Source organism: Lissotriton vulgaris, chromosome 4_1 (assembly GCF_964263255.1).
Source record: "Lissotriton vulgaris chromosome 4_1, aLisVul1.2, whole genome shotgun sequence".
Taxonomy (NCBI): Eukaryota; Metazoa; Chordata; class Amphibia; order Caudata; family Salamandridae; genus Lissotriton; species Lissotriton vulgaris.
In genome coordinates this window covers 639,263,575-639,283,678 of record NC_141691.1, presented here as the reverse complement: position 1 = coordinate 639,283,678, position 20,104 = coordinate 639,263,575, and the positions used below count along the sequence as shown (strand labels likewise).

Sequence of the window (20,104 nt, the reverse complement as noted above, 5' to 3'; positions counted from 1 at the left end):
GCCTCAGTTATGGCGACGCCACATTCTGGACTCCCTGACGAGGAATAATTCAAAAGTAATATGAGCTACCACCAACACACAGCGACCACTCAATGCTGCTGCCCCCTCAAACACATTTCTCTTACAAATTAGGAAATACTATAAATATTCACAATCCACTGTGAACCCTAAATTAACAATTCATTTGGAAAAATTGAGAAATCAACAGGTTGCCTTGCAGGCTACAAGAGAAAATTCTTGCAACGATCAGGGCTACCTACGTTTGACCAGAAAAGAATGTATAGGCGTTGAGAGCGGCTTCTACAATAGCTTTACAGAGTGGCCCCCGAGGAGCAATCCTTGTCTCAAATGTACTGTGACTTGAAAGGTTTCTGACGTGCCTCTGCCGAGGCTGGGAAGGCCTCTGTTTTCTCGGCTCTGTTCTCGGGTTGCCATTTTCAGGCCCCTCTGTTATTGGAACCTTCTCACTGCGACCCCAGAACTCCCTGGGCTTGTTTGGATTGAAAGCCTATGCCGGCAGAAAGACCTTGACACATTTATGCCTTTCTGTACATACTGTTTGAATGAAGTCTGGCGCTGCCCTGACCCCGCTGCCCCTTGAACGTTAATTGGCATCACATCTGGAACGGGGAGAAATGTCCCAAAGAAAAGCACCCAGTGTGGTGGGGTACAATGAGTCTGCCTTCAAAGCAACTGCAAACATCTGATCAATGGCTGACGAGACAGCGGTCGGGGCATGGGGTGCCAAGGGTCGGGCTGGGGCAGAAACTAGGCCTGGGCACCAAAATGAAAGTGTTTCACCGTTTGCACAAAGGGATGTTTTTAAATTTCAGAGACACACCGTATAGATGCTTTACAAGTCTACACGCATGTGTGCTTGCTGCATGCCGTGTTTGCGGTAATATCAGGGAAGTCAAAAGTAAAAATTGGCCCACCAGACCATGTGAGGAGCCACAAACAGCGAAAAAACGAATCCGCACACTGACCTGCCAGGCTAGCCCCTCTGCCACTGCCAGGCAGACCTATATGCCAGTCCAACCCTGGAGGTGCCCCCTCTCCCCGCTTACAGGATGGTTGCTAACTGTTTACAGAACATGTTACTCTCTTTTAGAAACATAGGGGGCCCCTGAGTCTGTCGAATACTGAAGGAATACACGGGTTTGTAAAACACCTCTTTGCATATCCATGGCACTGCCTGCTGCTGTGTTTTCAAAAAGAAACAATACTTCACCGCACAGCAATAAGTAACAGCTTGATTGGTCACGGCTTATCCCTGTCATGCAAGAGGTCAAAGGTGAACATCCCATTTGAGACATTAACTGCATATTCTTGCCTTCTTTGTAATAAGGCAACACCAAGGAAAATGTCGTTTCCTAATATTCCTTTGCTGAGCATTAAAAGCAATACACATTAGAGGCACTTGGCGCGCATTTGTAAGTGCCTCGTGTAATTGAACCAGCCTGCATGGGTAAAGATTTACTTCCAGGAAGCTTTGTTTAATTTCCTTTAGTTCATAGCATCTTTGACATACAGCAAGGATAGTTGTGTTCGGGCCACGTTGTTTTAGAGCTCAGCCATCATAACATCTATATATGTGTACTACTTACAATATATACACCAACATTACCCTGGAGTTATGAATTCATAATAATTTATTGCGATAGGTTGCTCTAAGTGTGCTGTAATAATGAAACTTCAAGCTTCCCCTACAAATTGAATAAAAATATGATACTCCATAGCGGGCCTCCGGTATAAAGTTACAACCCAGATGTAGCACTGGTATAATGTGCATTGTAAAATGGTGCATGCAAACTTCAGCACCGCAATTTAATAAAACAGTTACATTTGCAAAGGAGCCTCTTCGTCGCGGCCTGATGACCTCACAGCGTGCTCTCCTGACCTGCAGTTTTAAAGCAGGCACGAGGACACGGTGATAAAAAGTCGAGCAGGCTCCGGGTGTTTTCGGTGGGGTTCCTTGGTATGAGGAGCCGCTCCTGTTGTCTGAGTGGGACCACGCGACGCCATGGAATGCGGGGAATGTCCCAGTGAAAGTGGGGCGCTCTCTGGGTCTGGTCATCGGGCGGCACCCCGTGGCGCACCAGAAAGTGACATCTGTCATTGGCCATGAGCACGTATCTAGGCGAATTCTAGCAACAATGCTCCAGTGCGTACGCCTGACTCGGGGAATGTAAAAAATGGAGATGATAAAGGAAAACAACGTTTGCGCATAAAAACAAAGATAAGCAATACAAGGCAAAGAGCACGAAAAACATTTCGCCTGCACCGAATTGAAACGATCCCTCCCAATGTTTAGGCCAGAGCCTGAATACCTCGGAACCAGTAGACAACAAAGAGGAAGACGTCGAAATCAAACTGTTAACACAACAAAACACAATATAGACAAATATAAGCTGGCATGGCACAACATTTGCAAAACTTAGCATTGGCCAGAAAATATTAACACAACAACACAGTGTGGTCTAGCATGGAACAACACTGCAAAACACAGCATAGGCCAAAAAACAAACAGCATTGCATTACAAAACATAGCTTAGCATAGCAATATTTATCCTAGCGTCACATTACAATTCATAGCAGTCAGCAACGCGGCATAACAACTTAACATTGCGTAGATTCCCTTTATTTAATAACAAAGCATGGCAAAACATAGGATAGCTTGACATTATGCAACAAAACATAGCATAAGAAAATGCAGCTTGGCATTGCAAAGCATATCACAAAACAAGAGAACCGATCAAAAAAAAAAGTCGCGATTGTTTAGATGTGTATAACAAACTGCATGATGGGGGAGGGGCGGGACTTCACAGTTCATCCATCAAAGTGAGCTACATAAAACTGATAACTAAGGTTTAAGTCAACAAAACGGGCATTTAAGAAATAAAATCAACCAAACCAGTTCTATCTGTTTGCCAATGCGCCAAATATATTAAATTAACTACATGGAAGTTCGCTGAAACATGCATGAAAGCGGGCAGACTTGTCCAGAGTTGTTTGTGTGTGCGACATGCGAGATATATGATACATTTCAGTTAATTCCAAGATGCACAGACAAGCCCTGAGCAGCACCCTCCCTGTCGGAGCACGGCTCTCAGTTTTCCTGTTTGCTCTCTCGTAGTCTGTGTTTGGAACCCTTCGACGCTGGATTGTTTGCACTGCAGTTTTTAATCGAGGCCGCTGAGGTGAAATGCATATGCAGATTCCCTTGCAGGTGTTCATGTTTGCAGACCGCATTCATGGGAAACCGGATGGAAGGGAACGCTTGGAGCTGTGACTTGCGCTCAGTTTGTGCATCTGGCTGGGGTACCTCGCCACAGCTGAGGGAAGGCGGGACTTAGCAGGGCTCAGGTGGGGATGGCGCTAAGAATGTGAGGGTCATGGGTTCAAATCCCCACACTGACAGATGAAGTCTTTCAAACTTCATTTCCTTTCAATGACAGACACGTTAAATACCGGTCTCTGAGATGGCAGACAGGACAGTCAGTAGAAGCAGAGGTCTCATAGCATTTAAATCGACCTTTCCCAGTGTCTGCACCTCAAACAGCATCAAAAGTAACACGCTGCACATTCAGGGGGGAAAAGACAAGCAAGGCCAATGACATCTTTGCCTAATACTTTATTTGGAGAAAAAAAACAGCAACCAACCATGTCTTACTCACTTTTTGTGCATTCAATCATTTAGAATATAACGACTTATTTACTCCCCATGAGCAATTGCTATGAAACTCTCATACCCCCAGTCTTGTCCCTCATACTGGGTGACAGTTCAGATCTGCATACCTAGAACTGGTCCTATGTTGATATACGTCCCTTTTCTGACCATGTTTTAAATTGTCATAGTCAGAAAACTTAAAAAGGGGAAAAAAGGACTCTCTCTGACTCAATGTTTCATTCAAGGCCACTCTCAAGTGTTGGGATGCATGCTTGTAATATATATGCAAGGTCTAGTATGGTGTGGTATGATATAGTAGTGCAGTGTATAGTGTTGGGATGTATGCTTGTAATATATATGCAAGGTCTAGTATGGTGTGGTATGGTATAGTAGTGCATTGTATAGCACTATTTATGTACAGTATAATATTGTACAGAACAGTATAAAAGAGTGCAAAGTACAACATAAGGAGAACAAATGGCCACAGTGTAAAATACATTATCTGTGGTGTTAAGTTAAACAATTCTTGTAATGCACAAGTTTGGCGTTTACATGGCCTAGTGGCATAGAGTGTCATCGGCAGGGTGTGTGCTTTCCCTCTTTGGGGAGTCTCATGGGACTATCAATGGTCAACACATTCAGCTTTTTCAAACACTGATTTTCCAGAAAGCTTAATCAAGCCAGTTTTGGAAGAATGTGTAGAGAAATTGTAATCAGGTCAAGTATGGAAGAGAATATATATCTGTCTCAAGGCCCCTGCCCCTGCTTACGGACCAATCCCCGCACCACACTGAATGCCCAACAACTCTGTGGTGGGTCAGCGATGGGTTCGATGAACAAACCTTGGTAAATTCTATAGTTTTAGTGTCATTGTCAACAGGACGACCCCACAGCTCTAGGGCAGACCCCCGCGTCCAAGGCACATCACTACCATGAACACAGGGCTATAGGGTGACTATGTTTGCTCTATCAAACTGGCTACCAAACGAGAGGGACTGCCCATGCAACAGAGGCATGGCACACTGCATAACATCATCGTCATGAAATGCAAGTCTTCCACCGCCAACAAAACCAGAGCACACAATCTCTGGACCAGTGAATATTCTGTGGTGCCCCCCTCTCTGAAGAGGCCACGAGGGAATGTACTGAAGAAATGACCACGAACCACACAACTCAAGCGGCTGTGTGAGGGCACAGGTTGGCGCAACCTATAAAAATATAATAACTCTCGACCAATTAAAATATTGAATTGAAGCTAAGCTGATTACGTGGTTTTATGTGTGGCGGTAGGCAGCGATTGAAATTGAAAGATAGAAGTGCTGGTATTCCCAACCCTAGAGTACCAGTCGCCACTGAGAGTACCGGTACCCTCCCATTAAAAGTATGGAGCCCCGGCTGAGATGTGTGCGCACCTGGCAGTACCTGCTCTTTTAAAAATACTCCTGGTGCCAAGGAAATGCAACTACACTACCCCATACCATCCTTGCAATATTGAACCACTCTACACTATATGATTCTCTGCGCATTTGAACTATATGTAGCCGTACTAGATTCAAGGATGAAGTGCTCTAAAGTACTGAACGAAACAATATGTTGATGCCCAGAGCATAGCACTGCGTAGTATAGTTTTGTACAGTAATGCAGGTTTTGAAATCACCCAGAATAGTAATGTGATGAATAGTCGCAACGTACTGTATTATGGTATAGTTTCCCAAAGTACTGCACCCGTCAATGCAAGACAGTGCGCTAGGTTGCTATTGCTCTGCATAGAAAGCCGACTCTCTGGAAAGCATTCCCGGGTCGCAGCAGTCTCTTTAGAGACAGTCACGTACCCGGGTGCCTTCCACGGGCACCGAGTGCGCTGCGGTGACAGGTGAAGTCTCTAAGAAGTAACCCACAGATGCGTCAGACTGAAGGAACCTGTAAAATGTACCTGTTTCGGAGTGCGCTCCAACAGCGGCACCGAGCACTCCGCCTGTTTTTGGGGCTTGCTCTTCTTCCGACAGCAGCGGAAAGTGACCCCCCGCATGTTCGCCCCTGTGGTAGCTCCCAGCAGCGGTGCCTGGTCAAATGATGTCCGGCGCACAGGACAGCTCCGGAGCCCCTCAGCCCATGCCGTGCGCGAGGAGCAGGGGCTTCACCTCTCGGCTCCTGCTAACAATGTGCCCGCGCGGCCCCACCCCCTCGCCATCTCCTCCTGGCCCCTTCCCTCCCACCCTCCCGTTCACCCCAGAGTCTTCCCGCTCGGGGATTGGCTGCTCCCACAGGGCATTTCAGATGTCAACACGCGTTTCCAACACATAGCTGAACACATCCATTCAGTAAACGGAGTCTGGGACGCTCCGCATTCCCGCCTCGGCGCTGGCAGCGGCGCACGAGCATCTAGGCACAATAGCTGCGAGCCTTACCCAGCCCGCCCAGATCCGGGCCCGGTGCCAGGCGCGCACTGCGGCCGGCCTCCACACGCGCCCAGAAGAGTGTTAGGTGCATGCACACTTTGTGTGAGACATCCGTATCTATTGTCACATTTCTCGGTCTACATTTGCAGTTGTTATATAATTGCAAACAGTAACACTGATAAGGTGTGACTGCTGTGAGCAGATGGGCAGAGATCAGCCTTCAGAAGTCCAGTGAAGGATGCACACTTACACTACAAACACACTCACAATCAGTGCACTTTTAACAGCCCTTTGCACGAGCACCCAACTCATTGCAGCAACCAGCTTTCATTGATTCCCAACACAGCCAGGGCTTTAAGTGGTGTGAAAAAACTGGGGGCGGGGGCTCTCCTAGGGGCGTAACCTATGTAATAAAGGTCATAGCTTAAATATGTAGGATAACATCTCTGCTCCCTGACTCTAGTGCATTGCTGTCTCTTTCTGTTATTGCCTTCAGATATATAACAGAACAACTGGCATGCACTTAAAACAAGCCCGGACTATTGCCTTTATCGATGGTTGTTAGCTGCAGAAGATGAATGAGTAACCCAATGACTTTGTGGTAAACAATAGTGAAAATGCCTCAATTCTGTAATTATGAGACTGTTAAATAAATACACCACTCCATTAGAAATGTTAAATAAAACTCTGTAAAATACTTACTTGTATTTATTGTCAGCTTGAAAAAAATGTCAAGAAGCAGGTAATACTTGTCAGCAGCTGCACACGAGCAGCTTTATCACTGCAGACCTGTTGAATGTAGAGCCTGCACTCTGGCCTGCAACTCTCCTACCCAGCAGAGGAACACCACAGCATACACTTTCAGATCACTGACATGTGCACTTTCAGATCACTAGCAAGTGTACTTTCAGATCACTAGCAGGTGCCCTTTCAAATCACTAGCAAGTGCACTTTCAGATCCCTAGCAGGCGCACTTTCAAATAACTAGCACATGCACTTTCAAATCACCTGCAAGTGCACTTTCAGATCACTAGCAGGTGCACTTTCAAATCACTAGCAAGTGCACTTTCAGATCCCTAGCAGGTGCACTTTCAAATAACTAGCAAATGCACTTTGAGATCACTAGCAGGTGCACTTTCAGATCACTGGCAGGTGCACTTTCAGATCGTTAGCAAGTGCACTTTTAGATCACTAGCAGGTACACTTTCAGATTATTAGCAGGTGCACTTTTAAATCACTAGCAAGTGCACTGGGTCCCGCCAAGTCTTTTGAAGGTGTTAATTCGCCTTCATACTGACAATTACGCTCGGGTCAGGTGTGGCAGGATTGGGGGCCTTTCTAGTAAATTCCCCGTTGGCAGGGGGGTAAGACAGGGTTGTGTGCTTGCACCAACCCTGTTTTGCCTCTATGTCAACGGGGTTATTGACCACCTCAACAGAGTTGTGGACAGTGATGCACCAAGGCTCGCTGGCAGCAGGGTGTCGGCGATTATGTTCGCAGACGACACCCTGCTGCTTTCCAAATCCCCAATGGGGATACAGCGTGTCCTCAACGGGTTTGTGGATTTTTGCAGTGAACATGGGTTGGAAATTAACACCGGAAAGACAAAGTATATGGTCTTTAATCCTACTCCCAAATCCCGTTTCGTACCGGCCATTGGCCCGGTCAAACTCGAAAGGGTTCGTACCTTCGACTATTTGGGGGTCACCTTGAATGAAAACTTAGCCTGGGGCCAACAACAAGAAAAAGCGCACCTCAAATTAGTGCAGTGTGTAGGTGGGATTTCAAAGATGATAGAAAAGAACAAGTCATCGAGGAGACCCGTTGGCCCATCTCTAGAGATTTATAAGATCCAGGCTAAAGGTGCAGCAATGTACGGTAGTGAACTGTGGGGACATCTACCCTGTAAAGATCTGTTAAAGGTGGAGAATACGATGATCAGGAGGCTCTTGTTACTTCCCCCCAGCACACTTTAACCCCATTGAGGCTAGACCTTGGCTTGAGACCAATAGATGAAGAATTATCTATGAGACCACTGATGTTCTGGCGTAGGATTTGGGCCACCCCGGAATTAGTTAGTTATAGGGAGGCCTTGCAAGAGATCCTTTCCCTCCCCAATGCAGGTAAAATTCCCTGGCTTAAGTTTGTTAAATTGGGGTTGGAGAGCCTTGGCTTACATACTGTATGGTCTAACCCTCTGGTCACTTGTCCGGTGTTGCCCAAGAAGCGATTGGCAAAAATCTATAATGACCACAAATTAGCGACACTACTGCAAAATAAAAATATCGGGTCTTGCACTGAGTCTTTCCTGCTTTTAAAGACTGCTACTGTTTCGAACCAGTCTTAGACATTATTTATCCGCCTCCCATAAGGAAGCTTTATGTGCAGTGGAGGCACGGGTCACTACCGACACGTGACCTTACAAGTAAATGGAGTAAGCCCAATGAGAGTAGCTGCCCTGGGTGTGGAGTGGATAGAGAGACAGACATGCACATCCTCTTCTTCTGCCCAGCGTACAGTGGAGCTAGAAAGAAATGGATAGTCCCACTGTGCAAAAACTTAGGCTTCTCTGAGTGTCTGGTGGCTTACAGGGTACTTAAAACCGACCTTGCTGAAAACATCGTGTTTGCTGTGGCAAAATACCTGGGCACTGTCTGGAATAGGAGGCGATATTGTTTGAATCTAGCCTTTCGAAACTAGGAAGTATTTTACTAAGAATGTGGTCAACTTGAGCATTTGATTGAAATAGTTTTATATTTTTAACTGTGCGAATTTTAATAGTGTAATACCATTTTTTATATTGTATCAATGTACTGTTTTTTGTATCTTTTATGATGAACAATCATCGAAATAAAGATTATGAAATGAAAACTTTCAGATCACTAGCAGGTGCACTTTCAAATCACTGGGAGGTGCACTTTCAAATCACAAGCAGGTGCACTTTCAGATCACTAGCAGGTGCATTTTTAAATCACTAGAAATTGCACTTTCAGATCACTAGCAGGTGCACTTTCAGATCACTGGCAGGTGCACTTTCGGATCACTTGCAGGTACACTTTCAGATCACTAGCAGGTGCACTTTCAGCAGGTTCACTTTCAGATCACTAGCAGGTGCATATCTTCAGATTAGCTCGGTCATGGCAGAATGCATAACAAAGGAGTCTCTCTAGAGTTACATCGAAGGCTGGTGATGGCTGGTTGTGCCCCCCTGAGTAAAGATTTTTTTTCACGCCTAGGGCGAGGGCAACAATTAAGAGTCCGATAGGGACCCGTCTCAGCACTTGTGTTTTAGAGCTGCTGGTACTCAGCACTGGAAAGTCCCGGTCCACTTAAAGCCCTGAACACAGCAACCTCCACCCAACAATACTGCCACACACCACTGCTCCAGGAACACCGTCAAATGGCCATCCAAACCAATGGCACAGTCACACACAACAGTAACTTACACCCTAGAAGCAGTCCAATAAATCAAACATAAAAGCACTCCTGCACATCATAACTATGGACAGGGATCATGATTTATTTTTATTTATTTTTAAACATGTTTTTATTGACATTTTGCAGTTACAGTGACATGGTGTAGCAAAGATCATTCTCACAAAATACAGTTACTGGTATTGATCTCGGAATGCATCAGTATTCATGTAGTTACCAGTCTAATATCTTGTCACTATGGAGGTCTTCCCATAAAGTAATGCTGCATATAACTGGGGGAGGTGAACTGGGGCGGTGCTCATGGGATGCCGGGTACAGATAGCGGATGAGACCTGGAAGGGGCAAGTGCTCCGGAGTCGATGCAGTGTAGCGAATCATCTAGGGTGATGGGGGGACCCATGATCGGTCTAGGTAAGTAGGAGCGGCATATACGTGAGACACATTACCTGGCGCTGATGCCAGTTGGCTCTGAGGGCGCCCTAAGGAAGAGAGTTGGCTATTGTATTTTTGGTTCGTCTATGTGACTGTGTGGTGCGTGGTATGTGAGGGACGTCCCCCGAGTCGTCTTTGGTCAGTGGTTGCTTAAATTGATGTCGTAGGAGGGCCCAATCTATTGATATGGGGTGTTTACGCATTCCCTTCGCCGCCTCCTCTCTCAGCGTTTCTTCCTCCGCCAATGCCCATTTCTTCACGGCACCTACCCATGCGTGGATCGGGGGGCCTGTGGGGGATCGCCAATGCATGGCTATGTTTCGTTTTGCTAATAAGATGGCTAATGAGGCAAACCTGAGGGGTATTTTGTGTTGTTTCTTTCTCTGGAAGATGCCCAGAGCACAGGCGACCCATGTGTCTAAGAACGAGAGCCCCGTGAGATCCCTGAGTGACTCGTGTATATGTTGCCAGTATGAATGTAATGCGGGGCAGCTCCAGAACATGTGTTGAAAATCCGCCGCATGCATTTGACACCTGGGACAGGAGAACTGGGTCTCGGGAAAAAAGCGTTGGAGACGTGCTGGTGTCAGGTAGGCCCTGTGCAGGATATAGAATTGTATGTTTTTAAAGCGCGCGTTGCAGGACACCTTCTTGGGATATTCGAGGGCTTTTTCCCATTCTTTCTCGTGCAGGGAGCGGCCGAGTTCTTCTTCCCAGGTAGCCCTCAGAGTTTCTAGTGGAACATTTCTGAGTTCCCTAATAGCTTTATAGAGCCATGTGACTAGGTGTCGACCCACTCCCATATGTAAGATGGTATGTATGACTGGGTGTGTGGGAGGTTCCCCTGTCGAGAGGTCATGGTGTTGACAATAGTTTGCGATGAGTTGGCGGTGGAGTAAGAATTGGCCCGCGGGGAGATCATGTTCCTCTATTAGTCGCTGGAAGGGTCTAAGCTGGCTATCTTCAAACAACGACTCCGCCTCAGTGATGCCACAGTCTGTACATGTGCGTAACATGTTAGATGTGTAGTAGCCTTCCTGTATGGGCCACTCGGCCAGAGGGAGGAGGGGAGAGTAGGGAGCCCTCCCTGACGACATGCGGTGTATTCTTTGCATGCATTTGCGTGCAACTGTTCTATGTAGGGGATATGTGCGTCTGGGTTTGGTGCCAGGTAAGAGTAGTCGACGGATTTCCGGAATAGGTACCGAACCATTCACGGTGTGTGCCTCCCCCATGTGTCTGCCTGCTGTCCAGTAAGAGAGCCACTGTAATTGGGCGGATAAAAAGTAGGATTCAAATGAAGGGGCGGCGTGTCCCCCCTGTGTGGTAGGTAGTTGTAACTTTGCTAATGCTATTCTATGCCTGCCCTTCCCCCAAATCAGTGAGCCAAGGGGTGCATCTAATTCTTGGAAAAAGGCTCTAGGTGGGACGATTGGTAGATTCGTGAAGTAGTATAGCAGTCTCTGGACCATTGTCATTTTGGCAATAGCCACTCGACCTATTGGGGCTAGTGGGAGGTTTTTACAGAATCCCACCGAGGATCTGATGCTGGCCAGTGCCCTATGGTGGTTGCCTTCATAGATTTCGGCCGGGGAGTGATAGAGACGAACCCCAAGGTATCGGGGGGCCTCTGCGCTCCAGGCGATGGTTTGATCACCTAATCTGACGTCTTGGGGGGGGGGGGGGAGATGAGGATGCAGAGGGTACACTAAAGACTTCTCCCAGTTGACTCGCAACCCGGAGACTCCCGCAAATTCTGTCAGCGTAGCCCAGATAGGTGTTAAATCAGCGGTGATGTCTTTTATGTATATTTGAGGAGGTCATCAGCGTACATAGAAACACTGTGCATTGTATTGGCTATGGGGATGCCCCTCCCGTCGTAGGCGTATGGCCAGTGGTTTCACCACGAGGGCAAAGAGTAGAGGCGAGAGTGGGCAGCCCTGCCTCGTGCCTCGTTGCATCGTAAATTCCGGTGAAATGAAGCTCCCTATATGGACCCGTGAGGTGAGTTTAGTGTATAAGAGCCGCGTGTATGCCCAAATGGTCGGGCCGCGGCCAAATCGCCATAAAACCGAGAAGAGATAATGCTATGTAAGGGTGTCGAAGGCTTTTTCAAAGTCTAATATAAGGCAAGCTGCTCAGGGGTAGGTGTCTCCTATTTGGTCTTGGACATGGAACAAATGGCGTATATTCTGGGATGTGTTCCTGCCCGGAACGAAACCACATTGGTCGGGATGTATCAGGGGCTGTACGATTTGTGTGTACCTATCCGCCAATATCTTTCCAAGGATCTTGCAGTCGGTGGAGAGAAGTGTAATGGGGCGATAAGATGCCATCAGGTGTGGGTCACAGTTGGGTTTCAGGAAGGTCACTATAACCGATTCCCAGAGGGATTTCGGCAATTCCCCTTTATTTAGTGCTGTGGTATACATCGCCGCCAGTCTGGGGATCAGCAAGGGGGAGAAAGTCTTGTAGTATTCTAAGGGGAGTCCGTCTAGACCCTGTACTTTACGCGTGCAGAGAATGGGTGATGTCTGCAGGTCGTATTTTCGCCTCTAGTGACTTCCTAGCGTCCCTCGTGATCTTCGGAATCTCGAGGGGGGTAAGAAAGTGGTCAACTATGCCTTGTTCAGCGGGGGCTGGATACCTATATACCCCCGAGTAGTATTGATGAAAGGCCGAAATAATCTGGTCCTGGGACTGCACTAGGTTACCGTGGGTGTCTATCACCTCAGTTATAGGTTTCACGTCACTGTCTGGTTTGGTTAACCATGCTAGCAGGGTACCCGTTTTGTCTCGTTCCCTGTGCATTCAGGTTGCATACGACCTGAAATTGTAGCATTGGAGGTCGACGCAGGCTGTCGTGTATGCTGCCCTGGCCGTGGCTATCTGTGTCACTACTTCTTCCGAGAGCTCGTCTTGTTTAGTAACGGGGGCAAGGTGCTTTTCGACTTTGGTGAGTGCTTGCTCTAGCGTGCGTCTTACTCCCACTATTTGTGTGATGCATTCTCCCCAGGCTACCACCTTGAATGTGTCCCATTCTATTAATGTAGAGGATGCTGTTCCTGTATTGTTCATGAAATATTCCTCTATGCTCCGCCCCTGGTCGTGTTTGAAGACTGGATCTGCTAGGCAGTCTAATGGGAGACGCCACGTGGGGACCGGGGGGTGCGGGGGTCTCCAATTTAGATGCAGTAGCATAATGAATGCACAAAAAGATCGCAGAGATTGATCCGTTTTCTCATGCTACAGAAGTGTATATGCAGGCAGATGAGCCCAAAATCTTACACATCAGCACCTGAATGCCATTCCTTTGCATTATGGTGTGTCACTTGAGTGTGTTGCCTCCTTAATTGAATAGCCAGATAACTACGCCTACTTACAATAGGAGGAGCAACAGCACAGCCAAAAGTGGCACCTCAAATGAATTGAGGTGTCCACCTTCATAATCAGAGATATTTAATTGGAACTTCTCCGTAGTACCTAAAAGGATAAATAACACACCATTCGGAGTGTGTGTGTGCAGTGGGGGTGGGGGGGGGGCGAGGGGGGGTGGTGGACACAAATTCAAGTCTGAGTGATGTGGTTGGAGTCTACCTTTTAATTCAACTCATAAAAGTGCCTTTGCTTGTACTAACAATATTGCAGAGAGATATATGAACACTGGAAGACATTGGCATGAGGGTGCACTGACATGATGCCATGAACTGTGGACCACATTCACCCTACGTGCAGGGCATGCACGGAGATGCATTCCTCTGAACTTCTTAAGTTCTCAAGTCTTCTGTAGCATAGGAGGTCAGCGACGTGCACTAAGAGTGAATGCTGCATGGTGTGAGGCTTCAACGCATGCACTAAGCGAAATACACAAGTAGAATCAAGACAAACTACATGTCCCAGAGTGCAACAGTACTCTCACAAGACTTACAATAATGGAGGCCATCTTGCATTCATGGAGAGTATGTTCCTTGTGTATCAGAGCAGTAGGCAATGGAGATAGTTATTTCAACCGGATCCTTGTTGCCAGGAGATTGGAACTCATTACACTATCATCTGGTGTTATCAGAGGCTTCCAGGATACAGAATAGTGTTCTGGGATAACCCTTGAGATGAAGGAATTGGACTTTGATTTTCAGATATAAGGACAGGCAGAGTGAATATATCCTGTATCTGTTTCTCTCTCCAGGTCCATTCCTCTTTTCCTTGGCTCTATTACAGACCAGCACCAGCATATATAACCTGTGCATGGTAGTCAGTGGGTTCAGGGAAGTGTGGATATTAGCATCACTCCTACTAAGTCTAGAATAATGAGATCAGTGCAATCCTGACAAAATACACATAAATGTGGAAGCATATAGACAGGAAGAGAGAGAGTTAATTGAAAATCTCCTTGGCCTTCCCTCATTCCAGAGTGAACTGCACATTGCTGATCCCCAACTATTTCTCCTTCTGACCTTTCCAAAGCTCTGAGGAGGATATAATGTTCCATTCCTACCCAACAATACCTAAGAGAGAATGGGAAAAATATGACATTTCTTCTTACCATCCTTGGCCATGCGCTGAGAGGAAATATTTTCTAACCCTCTTAGGCCTTGCCCAAGGGCCGGGCAGGGTTGTCTGTGATGCTTCCTCAGAACACCAGAACCCCCAGCCTTCCCCATGGGCTGGAGGAAGTGTCTCTACTGCCAACATCCTACAGCTGTCCGCCCCACCAACCCATGGGATAGAGGTTGCTATGGATCAATACCCGCAGTATCACCCACTCCCCCATGCTTTGGCAAGAGACAGGGAGAAACAACAAATCCCCAATTCCTGGTTCAAAGCAGTCCGCTTTCATGGGGACCAGGACATGTCTACCCCGGCCTCGGGCACCGGAGTAGCAGAAAATATAGAATTGTATCTCCTAAAAGTGTCCTCATATGCATATTGATGTTGCATCGGGGTGAAGTTGCATACAAAATTGTTTTTGTCCCCAAAAGTGATATTTGCTCCAGAACACTCACCGCTGTTGGTGAACAAATGGTGATTTTGAACCTAAAGCTGATTATGCATATACATGTAATTGTGCTCCGAATTGTGATGCTTCAAACCTTTGTGCGACTCTGCACCTAAAAGTAATTTTGCGCATATATGTGATTTGTGCTCTTAAACGTTTTGTATACTCATGCTGATGTTGCAAACATAGTGATTTTACATAGAAGCGTACTGACAGCAAAGCGTCAGGATAAACATATGCACGCCTTTTATCCCAATGTGGTATCTTATTACAACATTATCTCTCTCTACTAAGTGGTAATCCGTGGCTGTATGTTGTTTGAGACATCTTACTCTCAAAACACCAACATCTCCTACTGGAAAAACTCGCGATCCCAGGTTACTATAACCGCAAATGTGTTCTACATAGCAATGTGTCTGAAAATTGGAAGTTGATGATCCAGTGTTGGTATTACAGCCTCTACATCTTCCCCAAATGTTTTATTTTACTTTTATCTATACCATTTATAGAGCGCATCTGTCACTAGCCTGGTATCCTGGCACTAAAGCATGTAGGTATGTACAGAAACTGCTAAAATGTTAACGTCAGTGAACAAAACATGGATGAGTATTATTTGAGGGAAAGCCAGGTCTTCAAAGCCTTCCTCATTTGCAGCAAAACCAAAGCTCCTCAGGAACCCAGCCTAAGAAGGCTGCATGGTGGTTTTCTACATTGTCTTCAAGATCGTCCCGAATGACCACCACCATGGGTCATAATGCATTTCTATGCTGAATGATTTGTAATTACAAGTATCTATTGTATGTACATTGCTATTTATGATTTGTATGATATATAACCCTGAAACGTCCAATAAAAACGTTTGAAATAAAAAAAAAAACCAAAGCGGATCTAATGGATGGTGGCAGCTTGTTTCATAGTTGGTCCACGTTTAGCCTTCCGAAACTTACTAACACAGACTACGTTTGCAGTGTTATGACGAAGGTGTTGCCCCAGAGTATACTCCTTCATTCTTCATTGTAGGGCCACCGGGCCTGTGCCTTGTAATGCTTTGAACAGGATGCTCATGGCTTTAAAGAGGATCCTTTGCTTCAGAAGCAGCCAGCGCAGTGTCTTCAAAGCATTGGATGCTGAAAATCTGCGAGGTCTGTTTAAGGCAAGTTCGGCTGCTGCAACTGGGACTCTATATCATCTGTTAAGCAAGTAACCAGGGACCCCAAGTAGCACGGCGTTACAGTAGTCCAATCTACTGAGTATGACACTACGGGCTACAGGTGATTTAGCTTGAGTAGGCAGTAGTGGTAGCACATTCCTGAGACTACGGAAAAGTGCAAAACATGTGCCTGATAGTTTTGTGACACAGGGCCATATGTATCTACAAACCCTTTTGTGATTCCTAAATAGCGATTTTTAAGGAATCGCTATTTAGGAATCGCAAAATGGTATGTATGAAGAAATTCGCTTTTTTTTAGCGATTCCTTAATCTTCCTTATTTGCGAATTCGCATATTGCAAATTCGCAATTAAGGAATAATTTCCAATGCATTCCTAAGGGCCAGGAGGCCCATAGGAATGATTGTGAAATAATTCTCAAATTGCGAATTCGCAATTTGCTAATCGCAATTTGAGAATTATTTCAAGGGTGCAGGGTGTCTCAAAGACACCCTGCTGCACCCCTGAAATGTACATGAGTGTGCATATGGCGCACATACATGCCCTTTGGGCATGTGTGTGCATCACATGCCACCTTCGAAAATGCCAAATTGTGCATTTTTTGAAGAATTCGCAAGTTACCATCAACTACAAATTGGTGGTAATTTGCGAATTCTTAACCATAATTCGCAGCCCAAAAATGCTACATACATAGCATGTAAGGAATCGCAAAATTGCTATTCCTTAAATGCTATGGCAAAATAAGGGATGTATGACGGTACCACGCGTACTTTTACAACGCGTACCGTTACAACGCTACTTTTACCACGCAAGTCGTTACAACGACTTGCGTGGAGGGGCGCTGGATAGTAAATTTTTTTATTTACTATTCCAACTCCAGTCCCCGTGGACTCTAGGGAAGGAGTTGGATAGTAAATTAAACTATTTACTATCCTGGAGTGCCCTCCAGCGCAAGTCGTTGTAACGACTTGCGTGGTAAAAGTAGCGTGGTAACAGCACCATGTTGTAAAAAATGCGTGCTAACCGTTGTATACCCAAAATAAGGAATCGCAAATCTTTGCTATTCCTTATTTTGCGAATGTTTCATACATCCCAAAACATGCAAAATGGCCATTTGCGATTCGCAAAGGCCGAAATTCTGCGAATTTCGGCCTTTGCGATTCGAAACAGGCTTGCTGCATATGGCCCATGGTTCTCCAAGGATAACTTGTTATCTAATGTGACCCTCAAGTTACAGACTATGTCTGATTGCAACAGCTCATCTCCAGATGAGAGAGGCCAAAAGTTACAGGGGAGAGTCATGGGAATCCTCCTTGCCGCGCAACAAAGAAATTCTGTTTTGTCCCTGTTTAGTTTTAATGAAATTGCATTAATCCACCTGACAATATCCAGCATGCCTTTCTGAAACGCCGTTACTGCCTCCTCTTTATCATTATTAAGGGACAAAATCAGCTGGGTGTCATTGGCATAGTTGACCAACCTACTGTCATGCTCCTTTATCGAGGTTATAAGTGGCATCATATAAATGCTGAGCAGGACAGGGTTGAGCCCTGTGGTACTCCCTGTTGCAGATTTTTTAATTCAGAGGAGTAAGTCGGCAAGGAAACTACCTGAAACCAATCTGACAGGTAGGACTCCAGCCACATTAGCGCTGTACCTCCAACTCCAATTGAGATTATTCTGGACAAAAATACTTTGTTGTCGACCATGTCAAAGGCAGACGACAAATCAAGCATGATCAAGATTGTCAACTGCCCATTTTCTACCCGCATCCGTAAATCGCCCACGGTGACCAGTGAGGCTGATTCTGTACCATGTCCAGGTTGAAAACGAAATTATTCATCCTCAAGGAGAGAGTAAGATTCCAGATATTGAGATAATCTTCTACTTACATATCATTCCAGAATATTTACTTGGAAGAGTAGGAGTTAAATGGGCCTATAGTCACTCAGAACTGAGGGATCAGCTGACAATTTTTTTAAGAGAGGGGTAACAATTGCTTTATTTTAGGTCTGAGGTACCGTACCCATCTCTAAGGATTGGTTGCACACCTGCAGTGTAGGAAGAGTGAGCTCTTCTCCCAGCTCTTTCCCTATCCTCAGATTTAGGGATCCAAGGGATATCCTGAGGTAGTGGACCTGGTGATATCTAAAATTAAAGGTATTCAGCCTACAATTATGGCTGTCACCAGAAGCCGTGCCTTTTAGAGTCTTAGTTGCACCCAAAACTGATAGTTCAGTAAAGCTCTGGCCATTAGTAGATCTGAACAGTGTATCTAGATTATCAGCGGTATTCAGTTCATGGGATACTGTCTGAACAGAGGTACCATTGTCCTCCAAAATCTTGCCGAACTTTTTGTCAAAGAAATCAGCAGGATCATCACAGAGTTCCTGGGAAGTTGGAATTTTTTGCTTTAAACAGTCCAGGTCCGTTAGTTACTGAACAATCTCAAAGAGCTTTTTTGCCCCATTGTTGGCTGCAACATTACTAAGCCCTGAAAGCATCTGCCACAGTTAGGAATCTAAAATTGATACTGTGTCCATCATATCTGCTAGCTATGTCAACACTAGCTCATTCTCTTTCCCTCCCACTGTATGACCCGGAGGACAAGACTAGACAGCATAATGTCAGTACAGATCAAGGTAGCCTTTGTCGTAAGCTCAAACAAACCTACACAGACTGCTGCAATTCAGCTACACCAAATCAGCAGCATGCAAACTGACTGTCCACACAAGCATGCGACCACCTATAGGCATGATCCATGTTTGGTGTAATTACTCACCTCATACAAACTGTTTGGCATCGGACTGAAGCAAGATTACTTGCCTGCGATGATATAAATCCTGGAAACCACACTCTGCATCCCCCTTTCATAAGCACTGACCTCTCAGGAACTGCCTTGATGCCCACCCAGTTTTATCTTCCTTAACAACCCGACTTGCGAAGAGCCCAGTATGCACACCAACTCCAGTGCTTTGGCAAACTACCCCCCGCACATTACTTCCAAAATACAACCCATAGACTGGAATTCTCTATGGATCCCATTCACATACTGCACTTCATAGAACATTCAGTAGTACGCACATACTACAAAATGCTATTCACAAATCTACATGCAAAGAGCTCTGCCTATCCTAACTTTTTTTTCAATGCAGAGTTATTCGCCCTGGTAGCGGAGGTCTCTGCAGATGTAGGTGTACATTTTAGTGGTAAATGTGAGAAGAACCCTGGGGAGTGGCTGGAAAATGGGGAGTACTTACTACTAAATGGGAGAGTGTTAGAAAAGGGTTATCTAGTTGGCAGAGGTTTGCACCCTGTACAAGTAGGGCCCTCCTCTCTAGTCAAGGAAAGACAGATACCTACCATAAATTAACTTGTGCTTACCCATTGGTAGCTTGGCACAGAGCAGTCAGGCTTAACGTAAGAGGCAATTTGTAAAGTATTTGTGCAACACTTAAATTACAGTAACTCAATAAAAACACCACAAGAAGCCTCCACACAGATTTAGAAAAATAGAGAATATTAATTTGAGTAAACCAAGACCAAAATGACAAACATCCAATACATAGAAGTTGAGATATGAAATTTCAAACATTAAATATGAAAACAGTGCTTAGAAGTCATTAGCGGTCAAAAGGTTACTTGAGGTTGTGAGGGACTGATGGAAATTCAAAGTTCAGACCGACCGCAATGGAGGCCAGGTCGACTACAGGACCCAGACAGGTCCCACTGACAAGTCCCGCAAAGAAATACTTTAGATGTAGCTTTTGTCGACGTCAAGAGTCTACTGCAATGTCAACGAGCAGCACAAAGAGGGTCCCGCGTCATCGTCACACTCCATTGAAGTGAATGCAATGCGTCGCCGTCAAGCCAAGCAGAGTGTCATAGCCAAGCCGTGCAGGGTGTGGATTCTTCGTTGTTGAGCAGCTTCTATATTAGTGTCGAAGGGCTATGCAATGGAAATTCTCACGCCGTCGAGGCAATGCGTTCGTTGTCTGCAGAT

General features: G+C 45.8%; 1 protein-coding gene across 1 annotated transcript in view; it reads right to left on the bottom strand.

Annotated features, from left to right (window-relative positions):
- TNS3 (tensin 3) overlaps window positions 1-5,862 on the bottom strand; it is an 838,360-nt gene extending 832,498 nt beyond the window's left edge. The window contains exon 1 of the mRNA XM_086964904.1: window positions 5,604-5,862. Coding sequence (XP_086821030.1) covers window positions 5,604-5,699 — 96 coding nt within the window. The 5' untranslated portion in view covers window positions 5,700-5,862. The remainder of the gene's footprint in view (window positions 1-5,603) is intronic.
- Between the last annotated feature and the right edge of the window lie 14,242 nt (window positions 5,863-20,104).